Raw genomic sequence first — 27,323 nt, 5'->3', positions numbered from 1 at the left:
GTAAACTCCCCAAAAGTGACTCAGGAACTTGGCTCCCTGGGAGTCCAAAAGCATCTAAGCCATCTCTTCTGGTGCCCACCTGTCAACAGTGTCTGCAGGAGCCAGGTGCCCAGCTTTCTAAAACAGTGGCATTGGAAAATACAGTGATGGCAATAAATAAATCCCCTTCTTACAGATGTAACTGAAAGGAGAAATTGATGGTTTCCTGGTCTGCTTTAGCGTCCGTTGTCAGGAAATTAGCCTACGTGGTTTTCCTACACCAAGAACAGGAGATGAACTGTCAGGAAAGTTTCACTAACTTATTTTTGGAACACAAAACCCCATTTATCCTGTAGGGAAAGATTGTCTTAAATGCCTTCTAAAAATTGCTAAGTGACACTGCCTTGTCATCGTGCTGTGCTGTACGGTGAGAGTCAAATGCTCCAGGTCAGAGCAGGTACTTCTCTGGGGACCTTCTGTCCATTTTCACTCCTCACTCCTATCCCGTCGCTGGGTCTGATCTTCGCCTATGAAGCCATAAACAAACCAGAACGATGTTCTGTTGCCATGTGTTAAAACCATAGTTGTGAGACTCTCGGGAATAGGTATGGAGGTTTATAACTTTGCTGGCTTTTGGGTCTGTGGCCGGTGAGCCATCTCTCTTGAATGAAAGCTGGAGCTATCTGGAGTTGTGCACTGCTGTTCAAAATTCATGCGAGGCATAAAGTGTGCTGTAACCTTTCAGCACTGGCTCAGGGGCTTCTCAGCAGTGTTGGCAAAATGTGGTCAAAGCAACACAGCTTGGATGAGAGCCCTTGAGAGCTGCTTCTGTGTCCCCTCTCTGAAAAAAAGCCACATTTAATATACCTGGATCTTGTTTGGTGCCAGTAAACAATAAGAGGAAGACAGATTCTGGGTTTACAGATGCCTTGCAGCAGTAGAGTGGGTTGCTTTTTTCCAGCGTATGTAAAGCAGCCTGTTTCCAGGGTCACTGCTCATCCTGGGCAATGGTTTTCACGTCCACTGAGAGCTGGATGGGTATTTGGGCTTTACCAACCTGCTTGCCTGGTGGTGCCAGCTCTGAGCTTGATAGAAACGTGAGCACATCCCAGTGCAAACACAGAAAGTGAAAAGAGAGCAGGGGAGGAACAATCCCAAAGCATAAGGGGGGGTGTGTGTGAGTGTCTCATTTGTTTATTTAGTTTATTTAATCCCCTTCCTCCTTTATCCTGAGGTCATGAAATGTTTTTTTCCAGCAGTGTCATAATATGAAGAAATACAAAAACCACTTACTCCTGTCGCAATATAATCTGCTGGTGGAAACCACGTGGATGTTTTGAAAGACTGGGAGTTTCCTCACAGATCAGACTGATTAGTGTGTCTGAACAGTAACTCAAATCACTAAACATCTGCCCTGCGTTGCTACACTGGTTATGATGAAAAATAACCCATAGTCCAGCAGGAACACACTTCATTCTTTGACACACTGGGCAAGAGTCTTTGGATTTTGAAGAAAATACTTCAGAGATGGGGAGAGAAGAAAGGAGGATAAACAGACCTAGAAAATACCTCGTCTAACAGCTGTAGGGCTGGTGACAGCCTTCCAGCTTCAAAACAGTACTCCAGGGACAGTTTTTCACAGCGGCACTTTCGTGACGTTAGAGTTGCAATAACCCTGGCATGCATCTTAGCGTAGAAAAAGTAGGAAATTTGAAGGCAGGCACCTCATTTCCACCTTGCTTCAATGAGAAGCCTGAAGTCTCTGGGAGTTTCCTCCTGGATGGGGGTAAGAGAATGGACAAGGGATGTGGCTTTGAAGGCTCTATCGGAAGGAAGAGACGTGTGGTTTGTGAGGGAGCATTGCAGTTGCTGTTCCTGCTGGAAGCAGGAGCTGCAGAAAGAGCTGAGGATGGCTGGGGCAGTTGGTGGGTTTGGACCAGTGGGTTTCACAGGGAGAATCTCTTCTGCTTTATTTGAGAAAAGAATGAGTCAGTGCCTACTCATGTTAGTGTTTCTGGGGTGCTGTTTGAGTTAAGTGCCTGTAGCTCAAACTTGCCAGTGGGCTTGGAAAGGAGGAGATTCACACCATGGTGCTGTGGGTGTGTTATATGTGTCCTAGCTCTTCCCAGGAGGGAAAACTTTGCATTTCCTAGAAGTCAGGCTTTTGCTTACAGTGCACCGAGATAGTTTTATTGCTGGATCTGCTGACATACTGCCTAGAAATCTTTTGTGTGTGGTAACCTAAACCTCACAGATAGACCTTGCAAGAAGGAAACGCTTTTCTCTGAAAACCATCTCAGTTTCACTGAGATGGTTTTCACTCTGAGCTTCCACGGTGCTAAGTCACCGCTGTATGTGCTCTATGAGCTTGTGTGAAATCTGTGAAGCTCCCGGGCTCTCGGGAGCTGCGTGGCCATGGCCAGGGCTGACCCACCGCTCTGGGACGCAGCCACACACACCAGCACAGCGTCCTCAACACGTGAGGCTGATGTCAGCGCTTCTGGGTTCCTACATGTCTGAGTCTCAGTGTAGATTTTGGTGGGGTTCTTCTTTCCTTTTTGTACAAGCTCTTTTTTCACAAAATCTCAAGTCACTGCAGCCTCGCAAATGAGATCGCTAAGAAAAGCTGTGTGAGAATGGTACAAAGTAGCACAGGACCAGAGGCTGAAATTCTTCCAGGGTAATTTCATAATGTTGTACAAAATCAAAGGCTTATTTTTATTTTAACATATTATTTAACATAGAAGGTGGTGTGGGCTTTTAAAACAGAATTATTAGAACTGCTAAGTAGAATTTAAGACACAATTAAGGACTTCTGTGGGATTATATTTGATAAATCTTATACTGGTTTAAAAAAAATGTTATGCAGAAGATTAAATTAATTCAATTGTTAAATTATATCTAAATTCCAGGCAACTTTTCCACCAAAGCAGTATTATTTTGAAATTTAACAGCTATTCAAAAATTTAATCTCAGTATTTCCAGCCAGTTAGCATTGAACCCTGTCAAATCTGGAGGACTTGCTGTTCGGTACACTGCTCTATCAGGTCCTCATTATTTCAGCTGACTGCAATTAATAATGATAATATTTGATTTTAATTATAATACCTGGGGTATATTTCCTGTTTTTCAGAGGTATGTTTGGCACTTGCGGAAAGCACCATTGATTCTCTTATCTTTCACTGAGGGGATTAGTCCTGCTGGGTTCATATTCTGTGGGATGAGAAGGGGCTGAACTGCTTTGCTTTGCGCAGAGCCATGACCACTTCAGCCTGTGAAATGTTTGTCTTCTCAGCTGGCCTGCCTGACTCTCCGAGCATTAAGATGGCAGAGAGTTAAATGATATTTAAACTACTTTAGGATTCAGATACTGCAAAACCTGAAACCTCTGTGTGCTCACATATGCTGCACCACATTCGCAGCGCACAGCCGGCAATCTGCGAAGCAGCCCATCGCCCATGGAAACACAAACAAGGGCTGTCAGAAAATTTCTGTTCAAAGGTCAGTGGTAAATGACAGACACCGAAGTGTTGTTTTGTCTCTGTTCTGGAAAATAATAGGATTGGATTTTGATCAAGAGCTCTTTTTTATTCCCTCCAGTCATTAGCTTTATGGTCTCCTGTACCCTAAGACAAAGTAGAGCTGATAGGAAAGGGAGGAGAGCTTTGACGGTTCATTTGGTTTTTTAAATTTTTTTTGGACTTCAGCTATTTATATATAGTGAGAAACATTGTCTTTGACTGAGACTTGATCTGTTTCTCCTGATGTTTTCCAATCTGAGACTGCTGCTGGCTGAGCCGGACCCTCCGGTAGCCCTGTGTGCCCCGACACTGTCAGCTGGGGCAGATCAACACACAACCAGGGAACATCTGCACTGTATTATTTGCTACAAGGGCACAGCAAAGACCTTTCTTCAGGGACACAATTTCTGTTCTGAATAGGGAGCCTTGGGGAGGAGTCTCCTGGCCTCAGAATTGGGAGCAGAGTCACGTTAGCTGGGGCTGAACCTGCCGGAGCCTCATCTGCACAGGCAGAATTGCAAGGACTGGGGACATGGGTTCTGGACTATTTAAAATAAATAACTTGTGAACCTTTCCAACATGGTTTCAGATTATTTTGGTAATGTTTGAACATTTGTGGACAGTTAGGGTTGTGGAGCAAAAAACTAAAAAACCTAAAAACAGCTGCTTTTTCTTTTTTTTGGTCTCCAAATGAACATCCTCTTTTAGAAAAGGAAAGTAGATTGGATCTTGCGTAATACAAGAGGCCTCACTCACTGCTTGAGTAGGTTTCCAGGTTCCCCTTGGATGCACAGTTATATATATGTATAGGCTGATACAAACTAATAACTTTTCTAACTGTCTCAGAGATGTTGGGAGACTGTTCCCATCGTGATTCAGAAATGAAAAACTTCTCTTTAAAGAGCTGTAGCAGTGCCTGGCATGTAATATTAATATTATGTAGTGCCAAAAGCCCTTCAGACATGTTACTGGAAAAGTTGTTTTGTAGATGTTTACTAGGCTCAAAGTAACAGGGACGTGAGTCCGCTGGCATGTCCCCTCTCCATACTGATATACACAAGAACAGTGTCCCATTGCTTCATGTTAACCAGTGGGACACTGGTCAGAGGGATTTATAGGGTCTGTCCCCCCAGAAAGTCACCTGCTGCTCTCCCATCAGTAGATGCCTGGGGCAGAAGGGCTGAGCTGTTTGTCCCAGGTTGTCCCCTCTGCTCATGGGCAGATTAACTCCTGCTCTTGGAGGTTCTCATCCAATTTATGGTTCTGGTCACTGCTTGTAACACCCACACAGCTGCCTCAAATACTTTTCTCTCTCTCTCCAGGCCACTTGCCCTCCCAGCAGACTTCAGCCCTTTGTCTGCCTGCCATAGGGTTGGTTTTGTCTGCACAGATGCATTTCCGTGTGGGGCCAGGTTCTGTTACTGTACTTGGGACCTCAGGATTACTCCCTCTCAGGGGCTCATGACCCCATGTGCAAGGTGCTGTACAAAGTAAGGAGTACATGTAGCTCCTACCTCATGGACAGTGTGATCTAAGCTTCACAACACATTTCCCACATTAGCACGCATTCTCTGCAGTGTGTTCTTGCCCTTCCTGTATCTTCATTAGATGATTAAGATCATCAAGTGAGGAGCAAAATGTTCCAGTATCCTGCAGAGCAGGAAGAAAATGTCAATCATCTTTTAACTCAGAAGAAAAATCCTTTTCATTTGCAAGAGGTACTTCATTTTCAAGAAAGCCTCATTTCCTCTCCTTCCCGTCCACCCTTCCACTGCTCAGTCCTTATGTAGCTCAGGATTGCACTCTTGCCTGCTCCCGTAGTTGAAGTGAGCAATGGAGGTGTCATGTTTGGAGGTAATTACAGGTTGTTGCTCTCAGTCCTCACCCAACAATGTGCCCTTTGCACAATGTACTGTAGCAGAGACTTCACCCTGTGTTTTAGCGTCGTTTGGTCATTTCACTTCTAATAGTCCTTCCACTTTTATCACATCGCCTGAGTAGCGCCTGTTTGAAGGACAGTGCAGTAAGTGACTTCTCCCTAATCTGATTTCTGATTCTTAGCAGCCTGGATAGACCAGCATTAGTTTGCTATTTCAATCTGATCCATCAGAGTCCTCTGCTGCACAGGGCTGCTGTTTTATATCACTTAATGTTGCAAAAGCACAGCTCGGTTCAGCTAGTCGCCAAAGCAAGGCCAACCAGGTCATGTGTTTGCGGAGCAGAGATGATTAACAACCTCCTGCTGTACCAAACCCGGTGCAGACGCTGAGCAAAAATGTCTGCAGTTGGCCAGAGCTGCTGGGGAGAGAAGGGGCCTCCGCAGGCTGTGAACAGGGTGTGTGATGCAATGCTCTGAGAACCGTTTATGCATTAAATTAGTACTTTGTCATCTGGATGCTGGCAGGATTCTCTCAACCCCTTTATCACCAGTTCTGCAAATAATGGACTATTTCTGAGTGCAACTTGAAATAGAAATCCTCCAAAAGGAATTGGTTTTAATGTGTCTGGTGGAAGTTACAGTTAAATCAGTTATCAGACATGGCTGAAAACAAAGTGAACAGTGTCAAGGTGGGGATTGGTATGAGCTTTGGGATGGAAGATCATGACACTCTCCTTTATGAAGAGCTATACTTCTCAGGGCTATCCAAAGCCCTGCTGATGGAGCATAGTCTGGAAAGGGAGAAAACAGAGAGGTGGCAGATACAGTGGTCTTTTCCTGATTTAAGGGACCTGAGTGTGATGGAAAGAAGTTGCATCTGCTGTTCCATCAGAAGATCCTTCCTGGGAGTGAGGTGAGGTTGGTAATGCTCTGGGGAGATGCCAGGCATGTGGGGTCCCAGGCTTGGAAGGACGTTGCAGTCAGACATGGTCATTACCACCCACCTTTGTTTCAGACACGCTGGCTCATGACAGGTACAATGGAGCAAATCACAGAGCCAAGAATGTGATGAGGTGAGGGTCAGGGTAGGAATAGCTTTGAGACAAGGGATTTGACTTTTTGGGTTCTGAAGAAAAATCTACTTGATTCTGATGGAGTTTGGATGTGTTCCTGATTCCCTTTGGGGTTTCCCTTTCTCATGGCTCCCTGTCAGACATATTCATTGCTCAAACCCAATGAGATTTCTTTAGTTGGTGTTATGAGTCTGAAATTCTACCATCCTCAATTGCTCTGTCCACCAGCACCAACCTGCAAGAAAGCACATGATCCTCCTTAACACCTGTCGGTTTGGTTAACGGCGCAGGAAGATGGTGAAAACAGCTCATGTCTGATTTTTCAAGGGCTGTGGTCTCAAAGGTCTCTTGCAGCTTTGCAAACTCTTTTGCAAAACCCGAGAGCTTTGAAAACTCCTGGATGCAATCGCACAAAGCTTGGAGCAGCATGTCCCAAAGTCGTTCGGCTGCCTGTGCCACCTGTTTAGATAACCCAGCAGCTGTGTGTCTGCCAAGGCTCAAGTGAGGGCATAGGCATGAATGGGAAAAACTGCAGACTGGGAGAGGGTGGATCTTTCCAGGAACTGTTGCCTGTCTCTGTCTTACACCAGCATTAAAGGTCCTGCTGTGACCTTGAAGGATGACTGAGCTTAAGATGAGGATGAAACTGTGTGAGACATATCCCTAAGAACTGCGTCCTGTCACTCTGGCAGGATCTTGACTTAGGTCTGGGTGTGGTGAGGGGTAATTGCCTTTCCAGCAGAGTCAGGAATAAGTTGGTTTAAGTCAAGAGCTTTCTGAGCACCTTCTTCACTGCAGTTTTCGCCAGCTCGGCAGCCTCCAGCGTTACTGAAATGTGACTGATATAGGTACAGAGTGAAATGGTTCTTTGACTACACAGAAACTAGTGCAGCTCCTGACCTGTCCCATGTCCCGCTGTGGTACTAGAGAGCAAGACAGGGATTTAAGAGTCCACTGACTTCTGCATCCCCCCAAAAAATCCCTCTGATATATACAGACTTACTCTAGGACTGATGGATATATATTATGATAATAACTGCAGTGCTAATTGAGTGTTTGGAGGTTTTGGTATAAAGGCGTAAGCTTTTATTCTTATAAAGGGATTGAGCTTGGGTGTCTGAAGATAAAAGCAGAAATTTCTACTATCTGAAATAAACAAGTACGAGGGAGGCAAAAGTGGTAGCATACTTGTGTGCTTGGTGAATTCAGCACAAGGAGCAGGATGTAGTAAAGAGTGATCAGTAAGCAATATTTGGAGATTTTTCCAGGACAGGCTTACCTAGAAGTACAGAACGATTGGTAACAACCACCTTGAGTCTGCCTGGTGGGACATGCTTTCTCATGGTGGTTGTGGAAGCAGAGGTGGGTGGCTCTCTGTCCTTTCCAGATCACGTTAAAGCCAGCCCCAGTGACACCAGGTCTGGTTCTGGATCCAAGAGTCTGAATTCCAGATAGATGTTAAAATCTTTTCCCCCCTTTTTGTGTCTGTCCCTGACACCAAGAGCTTTAGGCTAGTGTGAAAATGTGCATTAATCTTGTGGTGCTCACTAAGTCTGGAGCCAAGATCTAAGTGGAATGCATTCATTCGTCATATTTGACCTTTCTCCCCAAAACTCCTGTATTCATTGCCTCCAGTCAGAGGTAATAAGACTGTCCAGTATCCTACAAAACAACACAGTCTTACGTCTCTTCTCAGTTTCCAAATGTTTGTTTCTGTTGTTTTACTTATGGGTGGATCACAAAAATAATTACCTAAATGAACCAGGCTCCAAAACACCATAAGTGATCGTGTACTCCAAAGAATAACAATGATTAGGTCACCCGCCTTGCTTATCTTGGGTTCCCATCCTTAAAATAAGGGCAGCAATAGTTTTGCTTTTAAAAGAGCAGGATGAACTTGTTTATGTTTGAAGTATTAATTGTTGTTATTATTATTATTACTCATGTGGATGACAGGGAAGCACCTAATGAATTATGGTTACGTTACAATAGGCCGTGACTGCTGCTGTCATGACTAACACAGGATAAATTTACTAGGCTGCCTGTTTACACTAATGCAAACTCCACCACATACTTGCGGTCCATTACCAGCAGATCACCGTGGCCAGGAAGTTCTTATGGTGCAGATGGTTTTGTGTTACACCTCTGTCCTTTCCAAACACGGCAGCCTTGCTCATTCAGTGGAGTATCTCTGTGTGTGCCTCCAAGCAGGAGCTGCCCAGCATGTGTCCTTACTGCCTTGCCGTGGCAGGGTCTGTCTGGAGCAATTTCTTCCTTTCTGCTTTAAAAGATACAATGAGAGAAGCAGGTCAGACTTCCAGCTGTTCATTTCTGATGCTTTCCATTGAGCGGGTTCTTTTGGCTATTAGAGAATCAAAGCAGAAAACCAAATCCCCTCCAAGTGTGTCTTTGCTCAAGACTAAACATTGCTCACCCTTTTTCCTTCGTAGAGAGTGTTTCTAACTATATTCCATAACCATTTGCTAGAAGTGACTTGGAGTGCATGGGGTGATAAAATAGGGCGTTAAGCGTGTGTATTTGGGCAAGGAGGAGTGGCGTTGTCTCTGCTGTTGACTGTCAGGCGTGACGCCGTTTCCCCAGTTTGCAGCCGCTGCATGGGGAAGGACCAGCATTACAAACGAGTTGTCCTCCCTGGGAGCTCTGCCCAAATCTCCACAGGCCAAGCCACAGCAGCCACACACACCTTTCGGGTCAGGGCCACCTTTTCCCGGCTGCCGCTGGCCTGTGGCCCACACCTCTGCATCCCCACGGAGGTTTTCGGTGCTCGCCTCTCCCTCCTCCCAGTGAATCTTCAGCCAAAGGCCAGCTCTGAAAGTTGGCTACATGGGGTGTTGCGTCAGCACAGCTCGTGATTCAGCAGTTGTACAAGTTTCATACCTGTCAGGGACATGCCAGAAACCACCAATGTTCCGTAAGCCAGCAACAGCAAAAGGAACTGGGAGTTTCCACTCAGGCAAAGACAATGTCTGCAGTAGATTGTCTTGCAAATTGGTTTCGTCTCATTGCCAAGAGATGAGAGCAGGAAAAAGATGCCACAGGATGAGAGCAGGAAAACCAGCATCTGGATTTCTAGAGCCCCAAAAGCCTGAGATCTTCGAGAGAACAAGTGACACATTACTCTACACTGAAGTCTTTTTAAAGGGAACAAAAGTCTTCCTGGAAGCAAGGCCATGAAACCATAAAGTATTTTAGGAAGATCCCAGGCTGTGTGAGATCAATTAAAAGAAAACACTCCTGAGGTGCATGGATGCAAAATGCAAACACCTCTGCGGGCGCCAGCTTGAAAATATCATTATTCAAACAAGTGCTGGCACAGGAGCAGTCGCCGCGGCACACGAGCTGCATGTCCGGGTGCCAGGGACTGGGCAGAAGGGCTGTCCTGCTGCTCACGGGGCAGCGGGTAACCCAAGAAGGGGCATCTCCTGGCATCCTGCGATGCCTCCTGCCAGCTCCGCCTGCCAGAGAGCCAGGAACACCTGCCAACAATGGCAAGAGCGCTTCTCACTTAGCGTAGCAGAGGCTAGGACACAGCCTTATTAATTGCATTCAACTGTTGGCTCAAATGAATTGAGCTGGCAGGGAGAACGGTGACAGCAAGCGCTTGTGTTGTGAGCGCAGGACGCCTCGTTCCCTGTCTTCCTCCTGCTCGTTTGCACCCCATGCTCTGCGCAGGGATTTTAAGATCAGTGCAATTAATTTAGGTGTAAGGGGGAAGGATTGAACAATTGAGTGCTGGCAGTAGAATAGCCGCTCTTTGCTCAGAGCTCGCAGTTGCGATGTAGCCAAGGTAAGTGATCGGCGAGCAGTTCTCTGTGAAGAGGGGAGTAGTCAAGGTGCGCTGGGAGGAGCGGCAGGATCGCTGCCTGCTCAGGCCTGGGGGCGATGGCTCGCGATTGGGAAAAGTGGCACCATGTAAATGGATGGAGAGTGTGGGTGCGGGAGAGGACAGTGAGGAACCAAGCCTGGTCCATCCTGCATTGTGATCCTGCATTAAATTAAACATCCCAGGCTAAGGCTGATGTTGTTGAACCTCTTGTCAGGCCATTCTCTCTTCTTCTTTCTCCCTCCCAAAGCAAAATTTTCTGGCAGGATGTGTTTAACAGTGTATGTTGCAGGCAGAGGTGGGGATCCCCTTGAACTATGAACTGTTGAAGGCGCGGGAATCCGCTCGGAATTGCCTTGAAGTCATTTTCCCAACATGCTTGGATTGCTAAGTGTGTGCCAGATCCCCATAAGGGCTGCTTGGCTGTGATCAAACAGAAAGCTTAATGACGGGAGATGCAAATGATTGCTGTGGCTGCTGGTCAAAGATCATCTGAGCAGAAGTGGGAGGCTGAGTTCTCACGGAGCAGCTCTGTGTTAGGTTGATGTGAGGTGGGGGTTGGAGAGGGGATTCAGCTGCAATGTGCACTGATGGGTCTGGAGGTCACGTAAGGGCTCAGTTGTGAACAAGGGGCAAAATGTACCAACAAGGCTTTAGCAGGACTCTGAGCTCTGCCAGAGTTTGGTGTGGCTTTGAAAAAGTTGAATTTGACAAATAATTTTAAGGATAAATAGAGAGCAAGAGGGAAAAATAGTGCCCTTAGCGCTGCTTGGGCTTTCCCATCAACTCCTGCGGTGCATAACCAAGAGATTACATTCCCTTCGCTGTGTCCATGTACCCATACACTCTGCTGTGTGCTGTGTTTGATAGTGAAGGGTGTCACTGCTTGGTTTGGGCTTCTGCCTGGAAAAAATACATACCTGGCACCCACTCAAGAGCTATTTCTAGCAGGGGTTCCTAGAAGAAAGTGTGGCAACTGCAGAAAACAAGGAATTGCCAAATAATCTTGTGGAGATCAGCAAACTAACACCCCACCTGTAATACCAACAGCCCTACATCCAAGGGAGAATCCGTATCAAGTGGCTTAATGAAGGAAACACTGCCAAGAATCAACAAGAACAGCCTAAGAGCCCTGCACAAGATGCCACGTCACGGGCAGCAGCCCATGTGAAAGATTGTAAGAGCTTTTTGTCCATCTGACAAATCCCTTGGAAACACACCCTGAGGATGCAAAGACTCGATTCTCCAGTGACATGGCACAGTGTCTTTGAAGACAATCTGTGCTTCAGACCCTTCTAGTCCTCCAACCTTTAGTGGTTTTGCTGCTCATCTTAAGTAAAGGATCTGCTAAAGAAGAAAATACCCCTCTGGGGTTACCTCTGAAGTGGGATGCTCTACAGCTGCTGGACTGGTTGTTCCAATCAGGTAGATGCAATTTTTGCTTCAAATGTTGTTTCCCCTTTGATAACTCACAGACAGCAGATGTTTCTCTCACCTTGCCAGGAGCCGGTGGGCCCAGGTCTGCAGGGAAACCCAGACTTTATTTCTCACTCATCTATTGCAACAGGGTGACCTTGACCCTTCCTGGGCTAAGGGAGTTCAGTGTATAATTGAGCATTGAAAAAAGTACGTAAAAAGAACAACAACAAAACCCCAACCAAAACCCCAAACCAGACATTGCCTAACTTCTATGTGGAACAGAGAGTCCTGTCCAGTACATCACACCACCTCCTTCCTGGTACTTGGCTGTAAACACCATTTATGTTGTGTGTTTACACAATCCGTATGCTCCTTGCAGTTCTGTGATACTTTCACTTGTTCTACCCGCCGGACTAGTTGTAACAGGCCCTAAATTATGGGTTTTTTGTTGCTTTCTTACTTTAAACACCTGTAATTTCCCAGTTTATATGTCCAGAGAGGTTTTGCAGTCTTTAATTTACTATTATTCATAGATTTTATTGAGTATTAGTTAACTTTGTAAAGCACCTTAATGGGCAGAGTCTTTTAAATTATATATGGTAAAACCTATAGAAACAAAGGAAAATTGACCCAATTTGTTATAGCTGGTTTACCTTGAGGTGGCTGAGCATCATTTCCCCGTTTTATTTTATTTCACAGGTTTCCCAACTCCCATCAGTTCAGATCACACCCAACCTCTGTCCTGAAGCAGCGCCCACATGCAGTGTGGCTGCTCCTTCTCCCTTCAGCACTGAGCCAAAACCCAACATGTCGTCAGTTAGTTGAGGCAGGAGGAATAAGACTGACATGGTCTCCTGGAGTTTTCTTTTCCTGATGCTTACTGAAAACATGCAAAATGCTGTTTTTCTGAGCACTGCTGCACGCTGCAAAACTTCGTCTGCATTTGTGGATCCGAAGACTTTGCATGCAGTACTTTGCCCCAAAATGATTCCCCTGCGCTTGCTCTCACTGCCATCTCATTTATTTGCTTTTCTTTCTCTCTCTGTCATACAAACCTGCAAATTAGAGAGAAACTGCCGGAAACTTGTGTGGATGCCGTTCCAAATGCAGCAGCGTGCGCCTGCGTTCCGGCTGGAGGCTGCTGCTATCACAGCACTGTCTCACCGTAAAGTGTGACTATTTCCTATAATCATCTGCAAAAAGTCTTTCAATTCTGCCGAACTTGTGATGCTGTCATGGAAATGACCAAGAAGCATTTTCTACAACTATATAATAACTACACGATGGCTAAAGGACTCTGTATCTGTTAATGTATCCCCTTTATGCAGCAGAAGCTGCCATAAGCATCAGGATAATCTGTGCCCTTCCCGAGGTGTCCATCAAATGCTGTCTGGCGCATTGGTGAAGTGTGAGATGCAGCTCTGGTTTGTATCGTTGGAATATGTTTGAATATCAGCTACACTGTATCCTGGATGCAGCATTAATTAAACAGAACGGCCCTGCTTCAGGCCCCAATGGACAAGCATCCACATGGCAACTGCGAGCCTTGTCGGCAGCAAGAGATTAAGGAATTAATTGGCAGGGTTAATCTTCACGTCAGGGTTGGAGATGAATTGTTAATTTGTTTGGATGAGTGTGAAGTCCTCTCCCAGCCATGGCAGGTGGGATTACATGAGAAAAAGCCTGCGAAGCTGCCCTTCCTGGGGACCTTTCTATTTAACACCTCCTGCAAACAGACCGCTCATAGTCTTTGCCCCCGACGTGTGAGACTCCTGTGCAGGGTCGGAGGAGCAGGTTGTGCCACTCAGGTCCCAGCAGATGACAGCACAGCTGCTCTGAGACGTGGGAGGGCCCGGCTGCAGCGTGGGAGGGCCCCTGCGTGTTACGGTTTTTCCTTCTGATCTGGCTCCCTTGCACCAAGCAGATCCCATCGCTGTGTTGCAGATCCCAGGCCAACCTGCTCTAGGATCTCGGAGTGAGGGACAGAGGGATGTGATGACACTGAAAAGCTGCTGTTGGGGCAAGTGGTACCAGCCTTGCACACAGCCTGCAGAACTTGACAGGTCTGTATGGACACTAAACCCCCTCAGACACTTCTGTCATCCTCCCAGACACTGTCGTCTGAGAATCTGTTGGATCAGTCAATGCTTTTCCCTTTCTGCTTTCACTTTACACTCAGGTCAGCAGAATATTCTCTGTTATCTTTCTCATCTGTTAAGGCTAATGCACTGGTCACATCAAATTAAGATGTAAGAGAAAAGCACTTCAGGGCTTCAGTTTTTTCAGTCTCACTGAGCAGTTTTGCTGGAGGTGGGAGAGCAGGGCCAGGGTGTCAGTGCAGGTCTGGGACACCGGGAACAGCTGGAAGGAAAGCAGAAGGGCGGGGCTGATGTTTGGGGTGATGCTTTTTGTTAGGGTGTCACAGCTGCTGAGCGTTAAGTAAAAATACATTTGACATGATACTTACTTAGCTGTCCTTAATCTGACCACAGTCACTTGTTACTTGAGACCAGAAATAATAAGAAAGTCCCCCATCAACTGACATAGCCTATATCTTGTGTATTTAAATGCCAATATTTTGGGCTGCTCTGCATTCTTTGGGTTGAGGCAATCTATTTGCAGATGTCTCTATCAAGCACCAGCACTTGCTCCTACTTTCACCTTGCATTTCATGTTCTCGTCACAGGCAGATGGTTGAATGTAAGCTAAAACTGAGAAGGATTTTCTCTTTTCTTTTGAAGGGATGGGTGCTCAGAGATTTATCAGTAATACAGCTGTACTTGATCAGATAGAGTCTGTCCTGTGTAACTAAGGCAGCCCACAGCATGTTGCCGGCATAAGCAGCTACTCCAGTAAAGTCCCACGTGAGCTGCCATTTTGCATTCCATGTAGAACTGTGTTTTTAGGTTGTTTTGACTTCTCTTTGTTGTCCTAAAATGCCAATAATGTGGTGATGTTCTACTACAGCTTTTGTGTGTCATTTCATATTAATGGTTAAGAAATTATGACCACTACATAATTTGGAACAAGACTGTCACACTGTTTATCCCACGTATAAAATTTTAGTGTTAAAAGTGAATTACTGAGTTCATCATAGATCTAATTAGGTCTTTAGAGAATCTGCTTTGTGCAGGAGCCTGTACTATCTGTATTGATGTTAACATATTATATAATCAGCTTTACGAAACGCAGCAGTCTGACAAGCCGGTTTCTATGTCCCTGTTTCATTTCCCATATTCATCACGCTAAGGAGAGTACTAAAAATCAGAAGAATTCTACTAGAAAGCAGGCATTTCTGCTGCGGGGCTTTTTGGGGGGTAGTAGAGCAGTTATTGTCTACCAATCAACTTTGTGTGTACACTGTGCTCTCCAAACCCTTCTTTATTGATACATATATATATATATAGAGAGAGAGTAGAGATTTTACACAACAAGTTAGATGCTCCCTTTAGCTGTTCAAATTGGGTGGTGAAGTAATGGAATGTGCTATTTTGATAGTTTGGGACATGCCCCAGCAGTCAATGTGTTTCAGTACAAACATCATTGTCAGAGTTGCAAACAACAAGCCTGTAGTACCTGCTCTGTCCCTGTGTGGCAGAGCAAATCTTTTACTACCTGTTTAATCACTAAACATACTTTGATAGACAATTGCAATTTGTCAACAGAAATAATACCCTATAAAACTTAACAGTGGATGAAGTGGAATTTTACTGTGTTATTTCTGCATTATTTGTAAGAGAACTTTTAGAAATCTAAGACCAGAATTTAAGGTTTTGCATTTTCCTTTCTAGGAGTCGTGGCCCCTTCTGCAAGTTCCAGTGTTTCAGCACCATGACCTGAGCAGCAGCTTCACTTGGATTTTCCACAAGAGGTTTCCCATCTTCCCTCAAAAGTGGCCACAGGAAGAAGAAACCAACAGTTCTGTTTGTTGTTCCTCAAATCTTCAGGAGGCAGGACCCTGGCAGGGATTTCATCATCTCCTTTACAGCTTAGGTAAGTTATGTGGCAGACACAACTCAACACAATTTGTCATCTGTTTCTCCATGGTAGCATCTACTCTGCTTTAGTCATGCTGTACAATGGTTACAAGGTTGTTGCGATGTGTTTTGATCAATAAACTACCCAGTAAAGATAATCTTGTCTAAAGGAAACACAGTAAAATGTCCTGTAAGATTAATACATGAGATAAGAAATCCAATTAGAGCACAGATCCTACCACTTCAATCATTATGGGTAAGATACAATTAACTCTGTATATTGCATACTAACTATAGGTGGGATCAGGCCATGTTTGATAAAATTGTTCCAATTCTTAGTTATGGATAGTTCAGGGAACCAAAGCAGTGACAGATGAAGTTCCCAGATCAGAAAAGAATTAGGAGATCTGTATGCATTCAAAGTTGGTGGAATACAGGTACTTTTTGACATTGCAGCCATTTGTCTGAGACACCCCAAGCCAGAGATGAACAGCACTGTGTAAGTTTGACAGTTTTATTAACAAAGAACCCATGGGGCTCATTCATTAGTACAAAATACAATCATGTTCTTGTATGTTAAACAGCATTTTTTTTTAATTTAGTCTCTTTTAAACTGTTTCACAGTTGTCAAAACAAAGCCCCTGCATATTGAACTTATTATTGTGCAAACAGTGATTATTTTAAGGATCAATTTCTGCACTAAGCCCACTGTCAGAGAGCAGAATTTAATCTTGTTTTCACCCCTCCTTTGAAGGGCCATGTGTGCTTCCTAAGAAACACATTCTACTTGTCTTTTTTTTTTGCAGCAAACAATCTAAGGCCACAGTTTATCTGCAAATAATAAAAAAACAACTCAGATTTTAGGAAAAAAAAAAAAAAAGACCGCACATCTTTACCCTTCATGCTCTTGTTTGCTTGACCATGTTTATACCAGGTAGCACACATCACCTATCAGGTATTACAGTCCAAAAAAGCACCTAACATTCTTTAAGCTAATATTCTGAATTATTAACATGCAAGTTAATACACAGCCATATGACTTTTCAAGTAACTGTAATGGATCTGTTTAAGGACAATATGCTTGTTCCCTTTCCAGGTGATGTGAATGGAAATCCTGCATTGATTGTATGGGCACGCCATCACTTAAATAAAAAGGCATGAGAGCTACATCTTGAGACTTAAGATAAATACTCATTTTTAGAATGTCTTTTCCAAAACATGCACTCAAATTTGGTTAAAGCTGCATTTGCTATAGAAGACAATACTTAGAGTTGCAAATGAAAAGAAATAACTGCAGTTTGGAAACGTCAATTTCAATCCATGTCTTTTACACTGATGTAAAAGTAACTTGAGGTGAAGTGCTAGAAAGTAGACAATATAAGGAAGTCATACCAAAAGAAGACTAAAAATATATATCCGTGTATGCTGTAGAAAAATCTCTGCTTCTTAAATGAAGACAGATTTCATAAAAAACCATTTAACTTTTTTTAAACTGCAGTTATCGATGAAATGAAGAAAACTCAATTACTATGCTTGTAGTTATAAGAAAGTACAATGTTTTACCACACGAAGCACCGGGTTTTAACCCCAAACCCTTCTGTAAGACATATGGAGTAGTTCTAGCAGTTCAGAATCCCCTGTAGTTTCAAGACTCAACTGTAAACATGCATATTGAGAATTCTGTGTTTCTGCTTCTTTAAGTGATCTGTTGGTGGTGGCTTATTTATTCCAATTGATGCTTGGCAGGAAGCAAACATTCTACTTTTAATGAAGGCAGCAGAAGGGCCAAGGAAAATGCTGCGCCTTCACTCTAGCAGCAAACAAACTCTCACTGTTCTAAATGACCTGAGGAAGAAAACATTTAAATATTGCACCAAAACAAAATTTAACAGCAAAAACAAGGAAACACACAAACAAAAGACAGTATGGATAGCAAATGACCAGTGCAGCCTCTGACAATAGATCTCTAGACAAAAATGCAGGAGTAATGCAAAGCTTTGTGCCATTACCAGAGGATTTTGTTCCCCTGATGTCTGCTTTCACTTCAGTTATAAGCTATGTCTATTCTGGGTATATTTACACCTCTCCCTATGCCTCCTATCTCATTCACTAACCACAGAAACCATTTAGGGTCCCTTTTAGAACCTTGAAGTATACTGGAACTTTAGCAAGACTTTTTTTGGTCTCAAATCTGACCATGAGTAAATATCCAAAACAGAGGTAGGCTTATAAAGGCTTCTGAATAAATAAGTATAGTCCATTTTGCTAAGTATACCTGCTGCTGGCAAAAGGCATCTCCCTTGCCATGCTTCCCCTTACCATGCTATCCATAGGCTTAAGATGCAGAAAAAGAACTCACAGTAGAAGAGGCTAGAATAATTCCCTTAAGAAATCCCTTGAAAGAAAGCATAGTGCATAAGCTCTTATCAAAGTTCCATTTTCTTTTACATACTTGTGTCTTTCATTCAGTAAATGGTTGCCTTCATCATATTGCATAATAGCTATTCTGTCATTCATGATGTCTTTAGAATCATTATGAATGATGAAATAGTACCACTTGGCAGTAGTTAGAAGGGCAGGTTCTCATGAAATACAAAGTTAAGCTGGAGTGAAGACTTCACTCTGCATTTTAGCAGTGTTCCTTTCCTGGATGTGGTCAGTGCAAAACTGAAGCCCCTTGAACACTGGAATCTTTCGGAAATGTTTTCTTATCCCACATTCTGTTCTACTATGCAAGTTCACAACATCAACATAATTTCTTCTGGCGTGTTTCAAACAAAATATAAATTCTTTTCTCTTCAGAAGATCCTTACATCTCCTCGTACTTTATGTAGTATATCCACTTTGTAGAAAGCATTCATTATTTTCAGGTACTTCTCAAGTATCCCAAGTGTAGCTGCTCCCGCAGTATCCTCTGTGCAGACTAATCCAGCAGATTCTCTTCCATCATCAAACGTGCTCAATACCTCCCTCTCCATTCTCCTTTGCCTTTCCTGTACACAAACTTATATTTCAAAGAAGAAAACCGTTTCTTTTTTAGCTGCACTATCAGCTTAAGCAGCAGAAAGATTAAGACATTCATCACAATGATGCTCATTACAAATCTTCTTCAGAGCATGAATGAAACGGGCTGAACTTCTTCTACATCAGCTGGATGTGGATCGATCTAAAGAGAGAAGAAAGGTAACAATTACTGCCTATCATTTTTCCAATTCTATAAGTGTGGTTTTTGTTTGTTTTTGTGTGTGTGTTTTGTTTTTTGTTTTTTCCATCTGACAATAAAAACACCACCTGCTGTATATTTTTTTACCTCCGAATAAAGAGGTGGAGGCTGAAACCGGAACTCTTGGATGTAAGCAAAGACAGGACAACACAACTGTTCCTCGCAGTCAATTGGTGGTGGATAAGCAGGAACATGTCTGGAGAACTCTTCCTCAGACACTACATCAGCGTAATTTGGTGGTGCTGAAACACAAGAGGTGCTACAGTCAAATTTAAAACTATTCACTCACAGAAAGACAAGAGATGTATTATAGTATCCAAGACCATGGAGATTGCATTTATTAAACATTGTACTATTGTCAAATTGTAGAAAATACATTATACTCAAATACTGTAACTAGAATTATGTTTTTAGTAAGCTTAGGTGATTCAGCAGGAACACTACAGATGCTTTTAGCATTCAACCTATATCAAGATATATTTAGTAATAATTAACTTTAAGGTGTCTACCTCCAAAGGAGCACTCCCACTATCAAGTTATTTCAAGGTTCGGCTCAAAGCAGTCAGATGGGGTAAAGTGAGATATTAAAAAGGCTTGAGTTAGGGTGCCCTCACCAATCCTTTTGTATCTTGATTTAGATTTATGTGCTTCCCTTCTCATCAGTCAGACTTTAACATCGCTGCTGGTGCCTTTAACCTGGCACCACTACCCTTCTGCTGCCACCAGTACTGTGCTGTGTCATAAAGAGTTCAATATGGATTTACCTTCGGGGTGTTCTGGCATGGTCAGCGCCAGCCAACTCATATCCATACCAAACTGGCTCGTAATGCTGGAGTTTCTGCTTGCAAATCCAATACATGGAATTGTGCCAATCACCAGAGGCATTTCAATCATCAATTTCTTAGCACCAGGAATATGGATATACACCTATGTGACAACCCCCAAGTAAAAGAAAATAACATCATGAGACCCCATAGAATTGCTGCTCCCAGAAGCTGCCATACTCCCCATCCTGCAGACTGTTTAAAAATTAGTTCTCTCATCCCAGACACATTTAGTGAATACTCTGGCAGCTTCCCTTACTGTCAGCAACTACCTTCTTTATGTACCTTGTCTCTAAATGACATGAAAAAGTACAAGCCAGGTTCACAAAATTACCCACTTAACTTTCAGTCCTCTCTTCCTATTTTAGAAATGAATGACTTAAAGAACCAATTCAGCTTCAACTACTTTCCCCTGATAACCTCTGCAGATCTAAAACTAAGCTGCTTCTTCCTTAGAAACATTTTTCCATTTTCCCCATGATTCCAATCTTTCAGAATCTCCTAATGATATTCAGTCCCTATATGGTATATTACATTTACTTATGTTTGTTGTCATTCCCAAATTCAAAATCTCAGAGTTGCTCAGTAGAGAAACAACTTCTATTCCCAACTCAATGCATTATTCAAGAGTATGTAACATTTGTAATAAAAAAATCCATACTTACAGCTAATGAATATTCTACTCTAATGATACAGCAGTCAAGTATAGAGGGGGATACAGGTGGGATTTTCAGAGTCTTCCCGTTCCAGGTATCTGTACTCCCAGAGGCAATGTGGTTTCCTCGGACGTTGGCAACCATCTGACGGAAAGTTTTCGTCTTCCCACTGGCCAGGTAAGTTTGTGTTTGGAAAATGGCAGCTTTTGGAACAATCAAACGAGAAGAGCAGTTCTCAATTTCTGCATAGATGGGTATGGCTTCTCCTTAAAGACAGAAAAAGTTCAATGAATAATTTGTATTTACCAGCTTTCCTCAGGGAGTATCAAAGCATGTTATGCAGCACATACATCATCTGCAGTGTAATGAGAACAAGAGTTGTTAGTTTCCTCAAGCTAGTTATCTTTTTGCAGAGTGGCATCCAGGCAGAATTACAGCCACCTACTACATTATATGTATAAACAGCAATTCATTTTGAAACATTAAACATAATATGAACAAGCTCTAAAAGCTTTATTTGCAAATTATGCACCAATCTTCCTTTCATATAGTATTCAGTAAATTCTGGAGTGTTGTATTTTATTTCCTCAATGTATCCAGTGTTATCAAGATGACAAAGAAGCTGCTAAAGCTCACTCTTGAAGAAGCGTAAACCTACAGGAGCAGGACATCCCCAATTAAGTATTTTATCCCAAATAAAAGCATTTCACACTCAAATGTTTATGGCTTTTCCATAAGATTACTGACTATTTCTACTCCCATGGAAGGAGTAAGGGGCAAGGCAAGATGATTTTTGTTGAAGCAAGTTCATATAGATCTCGGTTTGCTACCTACTAAACAGAACTATTCTTTCAACTATAAAGCGTTGGCTTCAGAGACAAAAAAAAAAATCCCTATTAGATGTTTAATATTCACATTTTGAAGGTAACTACTCTTACCATTACAGTATCCCTTCCTCTCAATTTTGGCACTGAGAGACACTGGCCCAGAGGTGAAAAACCAACAGCCAACCATCTTCTCCTGACTTCTTAGAACAGGTGTCTATAAAATATAAGTATTTTTCATTTTATGGTATAAAGCTATTGATCACTTGCAGGTTAAAGTTATGCATATCAGTCATTGCAATCTATCTCTAAAATCCACATGATTTGAACCACTGTACTGCTCAACACAACTGGAGTTTTGCCACCATGTAAAATGAACCAAGGTTTGGCTGTCTGAACATAAGGCTGGTATGAAATTCCCATCTGCATTTAGACTGTATCAACCAGGTAACACAGAAATCGAAGTGCATTTGCACGTAATCTGTCTTCAAAAAGACTGACAGAGCAAAATTTATAGGTGTGACATTTTAAAGGGCTAGTGGAGTACTGCAATGCTTGTGCCTATGTTCCTCAACACAGAAGAATGTAGAATTTTACCTGCTTATATATTAGTTGCTTGCAGGCAAACTGTTTTTACCTTTGTGTCCTTCATAAGAAAGGACAAATGTGTAGACTGGGTTAAGGTGATGCATCTTCCTAGCTTGCAAGCCACACAAGCCCCCCAAAAATTAGGCTCATGACAAAGACCATCTTAATTATTCATGGAGGCAGGTCACATTTACAGTGTCTGTAAAATTTTCATTAGAATAAACTTACAAGATACAAGTACATGTCAAGGGTCCAAGGCAGGACTCAAGCTACATTACATCATTTACTGGGCACTAGTGCCCAGTCAGTATGAGGTGTAAAATTTGTGGTGTTTTGCACTGTTTTGGTCATAGCCTTGGAATCCCTCAAGACGGGCACTGCCTGCTTTGTGTGCCACACAACACTCTCCTCTGCAATAACCTACAGTCCTTGCAATATCTGGATGTGCTGCCTTCATACTCCTAACATAGACTGTCAAATATAACGACTGTATTCTCCTTACAGATTCACCACCAAAATACTTCTCTAAGTTCTCTCCAGAGAGAAAGATAGAAACTGTAAGCATATAAGAGAAAAAAATCCTGCTCAAAACATCTCTTATCTACGTTCATATCATGATGAAAAGTTAAAATTATCCTAGCATTTTAACTAAAATAGAAATTACTCATTTGTATTTAAATGAATAACCATTCAGATGCAGTTGCTATCATGAAAGTCCAAGGTATAATTTTATATTATTTTCATAATATGGGTTGAGATAAAAGAATCCAGCTCATTAGCTTCCATCTTGCCTATTTTCTCATTACTTAATGCCTGATCTTTCTTATTACTCTACAGTATCTCTAGCGATTATTAGAAACTCAATGCTTTAATGTGGCCAAATCTGTCATAAGGAAATAACTGAAAAGATCTCTGCAGCAGCTGCATGCACACACTTAATGTTAGAAAACGACATGCAAAATGGAAGGATACGTAACATAATGGGCATAGCATAAATGACAGGCTGGGCATGATTAATACTCTTCTCTAATTACTGTTCCTCAACCTACTATTATTGTAGAGTTTAGGACACTGCAGCCCTGTGAATGTAGTTGCTCTGGTAAGAGTAACTACTTCATGCTTGTGCATTATTATTATTAAGCCTTATTTATGCATCTGAAGCCTGCATAACTTTTTGGCAAGAGCATGTCTGCCAGCAGGGATGTAATCAATGGTATTAAAAAAAGCCACTCTGTTTGCTATTCACACAACCTAAGATCATCTATTTATAGAGAAAAGCTTAGGGAGCTTATATGCTTTCAGAAGTCAGAAAATGACACTCCAGAATAACACAGAAATGGTTATGGCTGGATGTGAATTGCTGCTTGGAAATGATTTTTTTGCAGCTGGCTTTAAAGGGGGGAGGAGGAGGAGCGAAGGACCCTCTTACCAATAAAGCTGGGGAGCTGACATCAATATGGCTAATGACCTGGAGCTCTGTCTGTACGCTCTGATCAGGTGCTGCAGGCCTCTCCAGAATTGCTCTGACGTAGTACTGAATGCTGCCGTACTTCCCAGCAAAAGAGGTCACCAGGGGCCTGAAACAAGCAGTCAGAACAACATTCCTGTAAGTTTATAATTCAGTTCTGAACATCGACATTTCCTGCATACAGACATATTTCCCAATTTACAGCTCGTACTTTTAGGGCCTTAAAGGGAAACTGAAGCAAACAAGGCACGTCGATGTGGCGGTTGATTAAGACAAACATATAAAGCTGACCTATCAGTTTGATATTAAAAAAACACATTAAGTTAGTGTTGCACAACAAGCAGTGTCCAGCACAATCCCTTCATGTTGGATTATTTAACTTACTCTTGAGGGAGTTGAAAGCTGAATGGAAATTCGTGTCTTCCATCTAGAAGGATTAAGCTTTCCTCACCTGTGGGATAAAAATGAATAGTATGTTTTAGTTATTCCATAAATAGAAGAACAAAGCAGATGCTTTTATAATGTATTTATGTATAAAAACACCCAGATGCAAGGGACTAGGAGGAGTTTTTATTGATCCCAGTGGGTTCTGGATTGGAGCCCATGCTTTATTTATGCTGTGATTTCAATGAAAAAAAAAAATCAAGGAAACATGGAGACCTTGAGTTTCAGTTCAGGACTCTGGCCAATTTCTAATCCAAAATGGCTTCTGGAAAGCATAAATTTTCCTCTTGAACAGGGCAGCAATTGATCTACTTTTCCAATTAACAATTAAACTAATTTTTGTGCTAAAAGGCTGCATTTTATGGTCAGTGTTAGGAAATACTATTAATGGATGTAATCTTAGTATATTCATAGCGGACCTACTGTAGTACAATTTTTAAAGGCCTATGTTTACCTTTCCTACAGATAAACCTGAGACGCGTTTCACCCTTACAGAATGAAATGCCGTTTTGCCTTTTCAACGCTGCCATAGTGCCGCAGCGTCTGAGTGACACAGCTGCCAGCCGGAGACCTTTGCGACAAAGAGAGTCCTCCAGCCATGGCAGGAGGAGCCCAGCGGCTTCACGGCTCTGCCACAGGCAGCTTCCCAGACGCTGCTTACAGAGCACAACCAGCGCTCCGGTGCCCGATGTCATTCGTAGCAGAGCCAACTTCCGCGAGAAGCCAACGCCGGGTGTAGCTGCGGACCGTCTGCTGCGTTTTTCAGCCGTTTTTGCGCAAAAGATGGAGCGCTGAAGGTGCAGCCAGCCCGCCCTGGGAACACACCTGCCCGCGGATCAGTGCGGGAGCGCTGTCCCCGTTGGCCGGGCACCCACCGCGGCCTCACGCCCTGCCTCAGCACCCAGGACCGACGCGGGTGTCTCCTCGGAGGAGGTTTCACCCGCAGCCTCTCTGGGAAGAGCTGCCGTGGGCGCCTTCCCGCCGCGGGTGCCCGGGGCCCGTCCGCCTCCCCCGGGGAGCAGGGGGGCTCAGCCCCGCAGCCCGACCCCGCCGCCTTCCACCGCGGAGGAGGCGCCAGTGCCCCCGGTCCCACCCCCGCAGTGGCTGCGGCCGCCCGGGAAACCTCCCCCCAGGAAACCTCCCCCCGGGAGCCCCGACCCGCCCCCGCACCCCCCCCGGCCGCCCCTCACCTTCTGGCGGGTCCCGCAGGAGGCTCTGCCGGATGTCCAGGTACCGCACCTCCGCCTCCCGCCGCGGCCCCGGCGCTCTCGCCGCCACCCCCCAGGTTCCGGCCCCGGGGACAGCTCCCGAGCTCTCGCTCCAAGCGACGCGGGCCCGGCCCGCAGCCTCCAGGCGCAGCCCGCGGAGCGGCAGCGGGCCCGCCAGCTCCAGCAGCACCTGGCCGGACACCGTGTCCCCGCTGCAGTAGCCGCCGCGCCGGGCCTCGTCCTCCAGCACCAGGGCCAGCGTCTTCACTGTCCCGCCGGCCCCGGGGACCAGGCCCGGCCCGGCCGCCGCCATCGCTCCCCGGCTGCGGGGAAGCCTGCGGCCGCCGTCGACGGTTGCTTTAAAACCCGCCCGTCTCCGCCAGAGCCCGCAGCGGAAAGTCCCGCCCCGGCCCGCTCCTCATTGGCCACCCCGCAGCTCCTCGCCCTACTATTCGCCGCGGGCTGCCCCTGGGCCCACTCCTCATTGGTTCCTCGGCGGGAGCACGCTCCGCTTGCGTCACGCTGCGTGATCAGTGCGGCGGAGCCAATCGGGTGCGGACCGCGGCGCGTGGACAGCTCCCCGATTGGCAGGGCGACTGCAGCTCCCTGCCGAGAGAGCCAATGGCGCGGCGCGGCTACCACGTGCACAGCCTGTGGATAAACAGGCAGAGAAGGGGCGGGGCAAGGCTGTGGGAGCCCGGAGCCGGGGGGCAGCGGGGGCGACCCTCACCCTTCACCGCTCACCCCCGGGCGGGCCCGGGCAGCGGAGCCGCTGGGCTCCGGTGGGGTCCTTCGCTGTCCCACCGCCGGGCTGTGGTGGCCGCCCTGGCAGTGCAGAGGGTGGGCCTCATGCTGTGAGGAGGCGGGGGGCCATAGTGGGCCTCGCGCCCTGTCACGGCGGCTGAAGGAACAAGCGCTGGGCTGGGCACTGAGTTGCGTTCGGTGTCGGCTGCTCCCCGCCGACAGCCTGCCTGGCGGGGAGCGGTGGAGAGTGCAAAACAATGCAGTGATGGGGTTAGTCCAGGAGGTCCCCACCGCCCCCCTGAGCCTCTCATGCCGCGGGTGAGGGGAGCCAAGGGGCTGGTCTGTACCCAAGCCGTCCTGGGCTGCCCGCGCTGGCCACACTGGCGCTGGCTTTCCCTGCATTTTGTACACTAAGAAATGCTCTGCTTCAAATTTCTACAACCCCCTGTTCAGTAACTAAAGAGCTGCACAGAGCCGTTCCCTGTTACACCTGAGCAGTGGGGCGTCGACTTTTCCGTGTGAATGTTCTATAGATAATACTTGGAAGATGTATCCACTAGCTTAAACGCAAGGTTTGCTGGCTTTTTCAACTTTTAGAAGTATGAGCTTAGGACAACTCGCAGAACCCATATGAAGACTGGAAGATGTGTCTGTGTTCATAGACGAGCATGGCCAGACTGCAGTGAGGCTGCCGTAGCTCAGTGCCCTGGATCCAACCCACAGCCAGCCCAACACGCGTTACAAAACAAAATGCTTTGCAAATACCAGACAGCTACTAAAATCAATTTTATTGAAGGAAGTGTCATATTTTATGATTGCCCGAGTTGGCAGCCATGTATCTTCCTGAAGGTGTGTACAGGGAGTGATCAGCCGGCATTTGTATTGGGAATGGAGGAGTCATTTCCCAGCCCGAGTCATCTGCCTGCTTGAAGCTTCTGACAGCTGCATCTTCCTGCATTCCTCCATCCCTCTGGCACCCTGGTGTTTCCCAGCTGACTCAGTTAATTACTGAAATTAGCAAAAAATGTCTTCCAGACTCAGGGCTTTGGCTTTTAAATAACTGACAGGACAACGTCAGGCTTCCTCAGAATCCCTGGAATACCTTTGTGATATCTTGCCCTGTGAAATGTAGGTTCATATTTACAGTTACTTCTGTGATGAAGAACTTGCCCTTGCTAGAGCAAGGTAGGTCTTTCGGGCACATTTTGGTGGCTACAAGGTAATGCACACCTCTGTGCTAATCAATAATAACATGGGCAAAAGTAATGTGGTTTACAGATGGGATGAAATAACAAGCTTCACTTGGGCCATTGGCCATGAGTTCTCCAGCTCAGAAAGAAGAATTATGTAACTAGAGGATGGTTGTTTGAGTACTTAAATAATTTTTGGATATTGTTATCCCTTTGTGCATTTTGAAATGCTTTTCATAGAAACTGCAAATGTTGCATTATAGTTGGGTATTGAAGTGTATAAAATCATGCTGTCTTCATTATTTTTTAGTTCAATTGAACTAATACAGCTTGAATGTCTAGTTTTCCTTTTGTTTCCCCTTATATCCAGTTTTTACACTAGCAAGTATCAGGTTTTGTAGCCAGCAAACAGAATGTGCCTGGCTGTGCATACTGAATATTTGCCTATTTGCCAAATTTGTG

At 44.7% G+C, this 27,323-nt stretch overlaps 1 protein-coding gene across 2 annotated transcripts; it reads right to left on the bottom strand.

Annotated features, from left to right (window-relative positions):
- Positions 1–16,192: 16,192 nt before the first annotated feature.
- Positions 16,193–25,275, bottom strand: ARRDC4 (arrestin domain containing 4). 2 transcript variants are annotated; one of them, XR_013922637.1, is made up of 9 exons: positions 24,910–25,275; positions 23,660–23,726; positions 23,237–23,384; positions 21,334–21,436; positions 20,405–20,661; positions 19,680–19,842; positions 19,003–19,157; positions 18,145–18,858; positions 16,193–17,537 (listed from the first exon to the last, which is right to left on the bottom strand). XR_013922637.1 is itself a non-coding variant. In XM_080351383.1 (8 exons), the coding sequence occupies exons 1-8, from the start codon at positions 25,238–25,240 to the stop codon at positions 18,802–18,804; spliced, it is 1,281 nt and encodes a 426-aa protein (XP_080207509.1). In that variant the 5' UTR covers positions 25,241–25,255; the 3' UTR covers positions 16,193–18,801. The 2 variants fall into 2 exon arrangements, 1 of the variants encoding a protein (XP_080207509.1); XM_080351383.1 differs by having other exon boundaries at positions 16,193–18,858; positions 24,910–25,255.
- Positions 25,276–27,323: the final 2,048 nt, after the last annotated feature.

This window comes from Nesoenas mayeri (assembly GCF_963082525.1).
Source record: "Nesoenas mayeri genome assembly, chromosome: 11".
In the NCBI taxonomy this organism is placed as follows: domain Eukaryota; kingdom Metazoa; phylum Chordata; class Aves; order Columbiformes; family Columbidae; genus Nesoenas; species Nesoenas mayeri.
The sequence above is the reverse complement of the archived record's forward strand: the minus strand, read 5'-3'. Positions and strand labels throughout refer to the sequence as shown.

Excerpts from the sequence above, each read along its gene's own strand:
- ARRDC4 (XM_080351383.1), bottom strand. The coding sequence starts at position 25,240 with ATGGCGGCGGCCGGGCCGGGCCTGGTCCCCGGGGCCGGCGGGACAGTG. Across the intron at positions 23,727-24,909 it reads CCTGCGGGACCCGCCAGAAG|GTGAGGAAAGCTTAATCCTT; the intron begins GTGAGGGGCGGC and ends TTTATCCCACAG. Across the intron at positions 21,437-23,236 it reads TCAGCTCCCCAGCTTTATTG|ACACCTGTTCTAAGAAGTCA; the intron begins GTAAGAGGGTCC and ends TATATTTTATAG.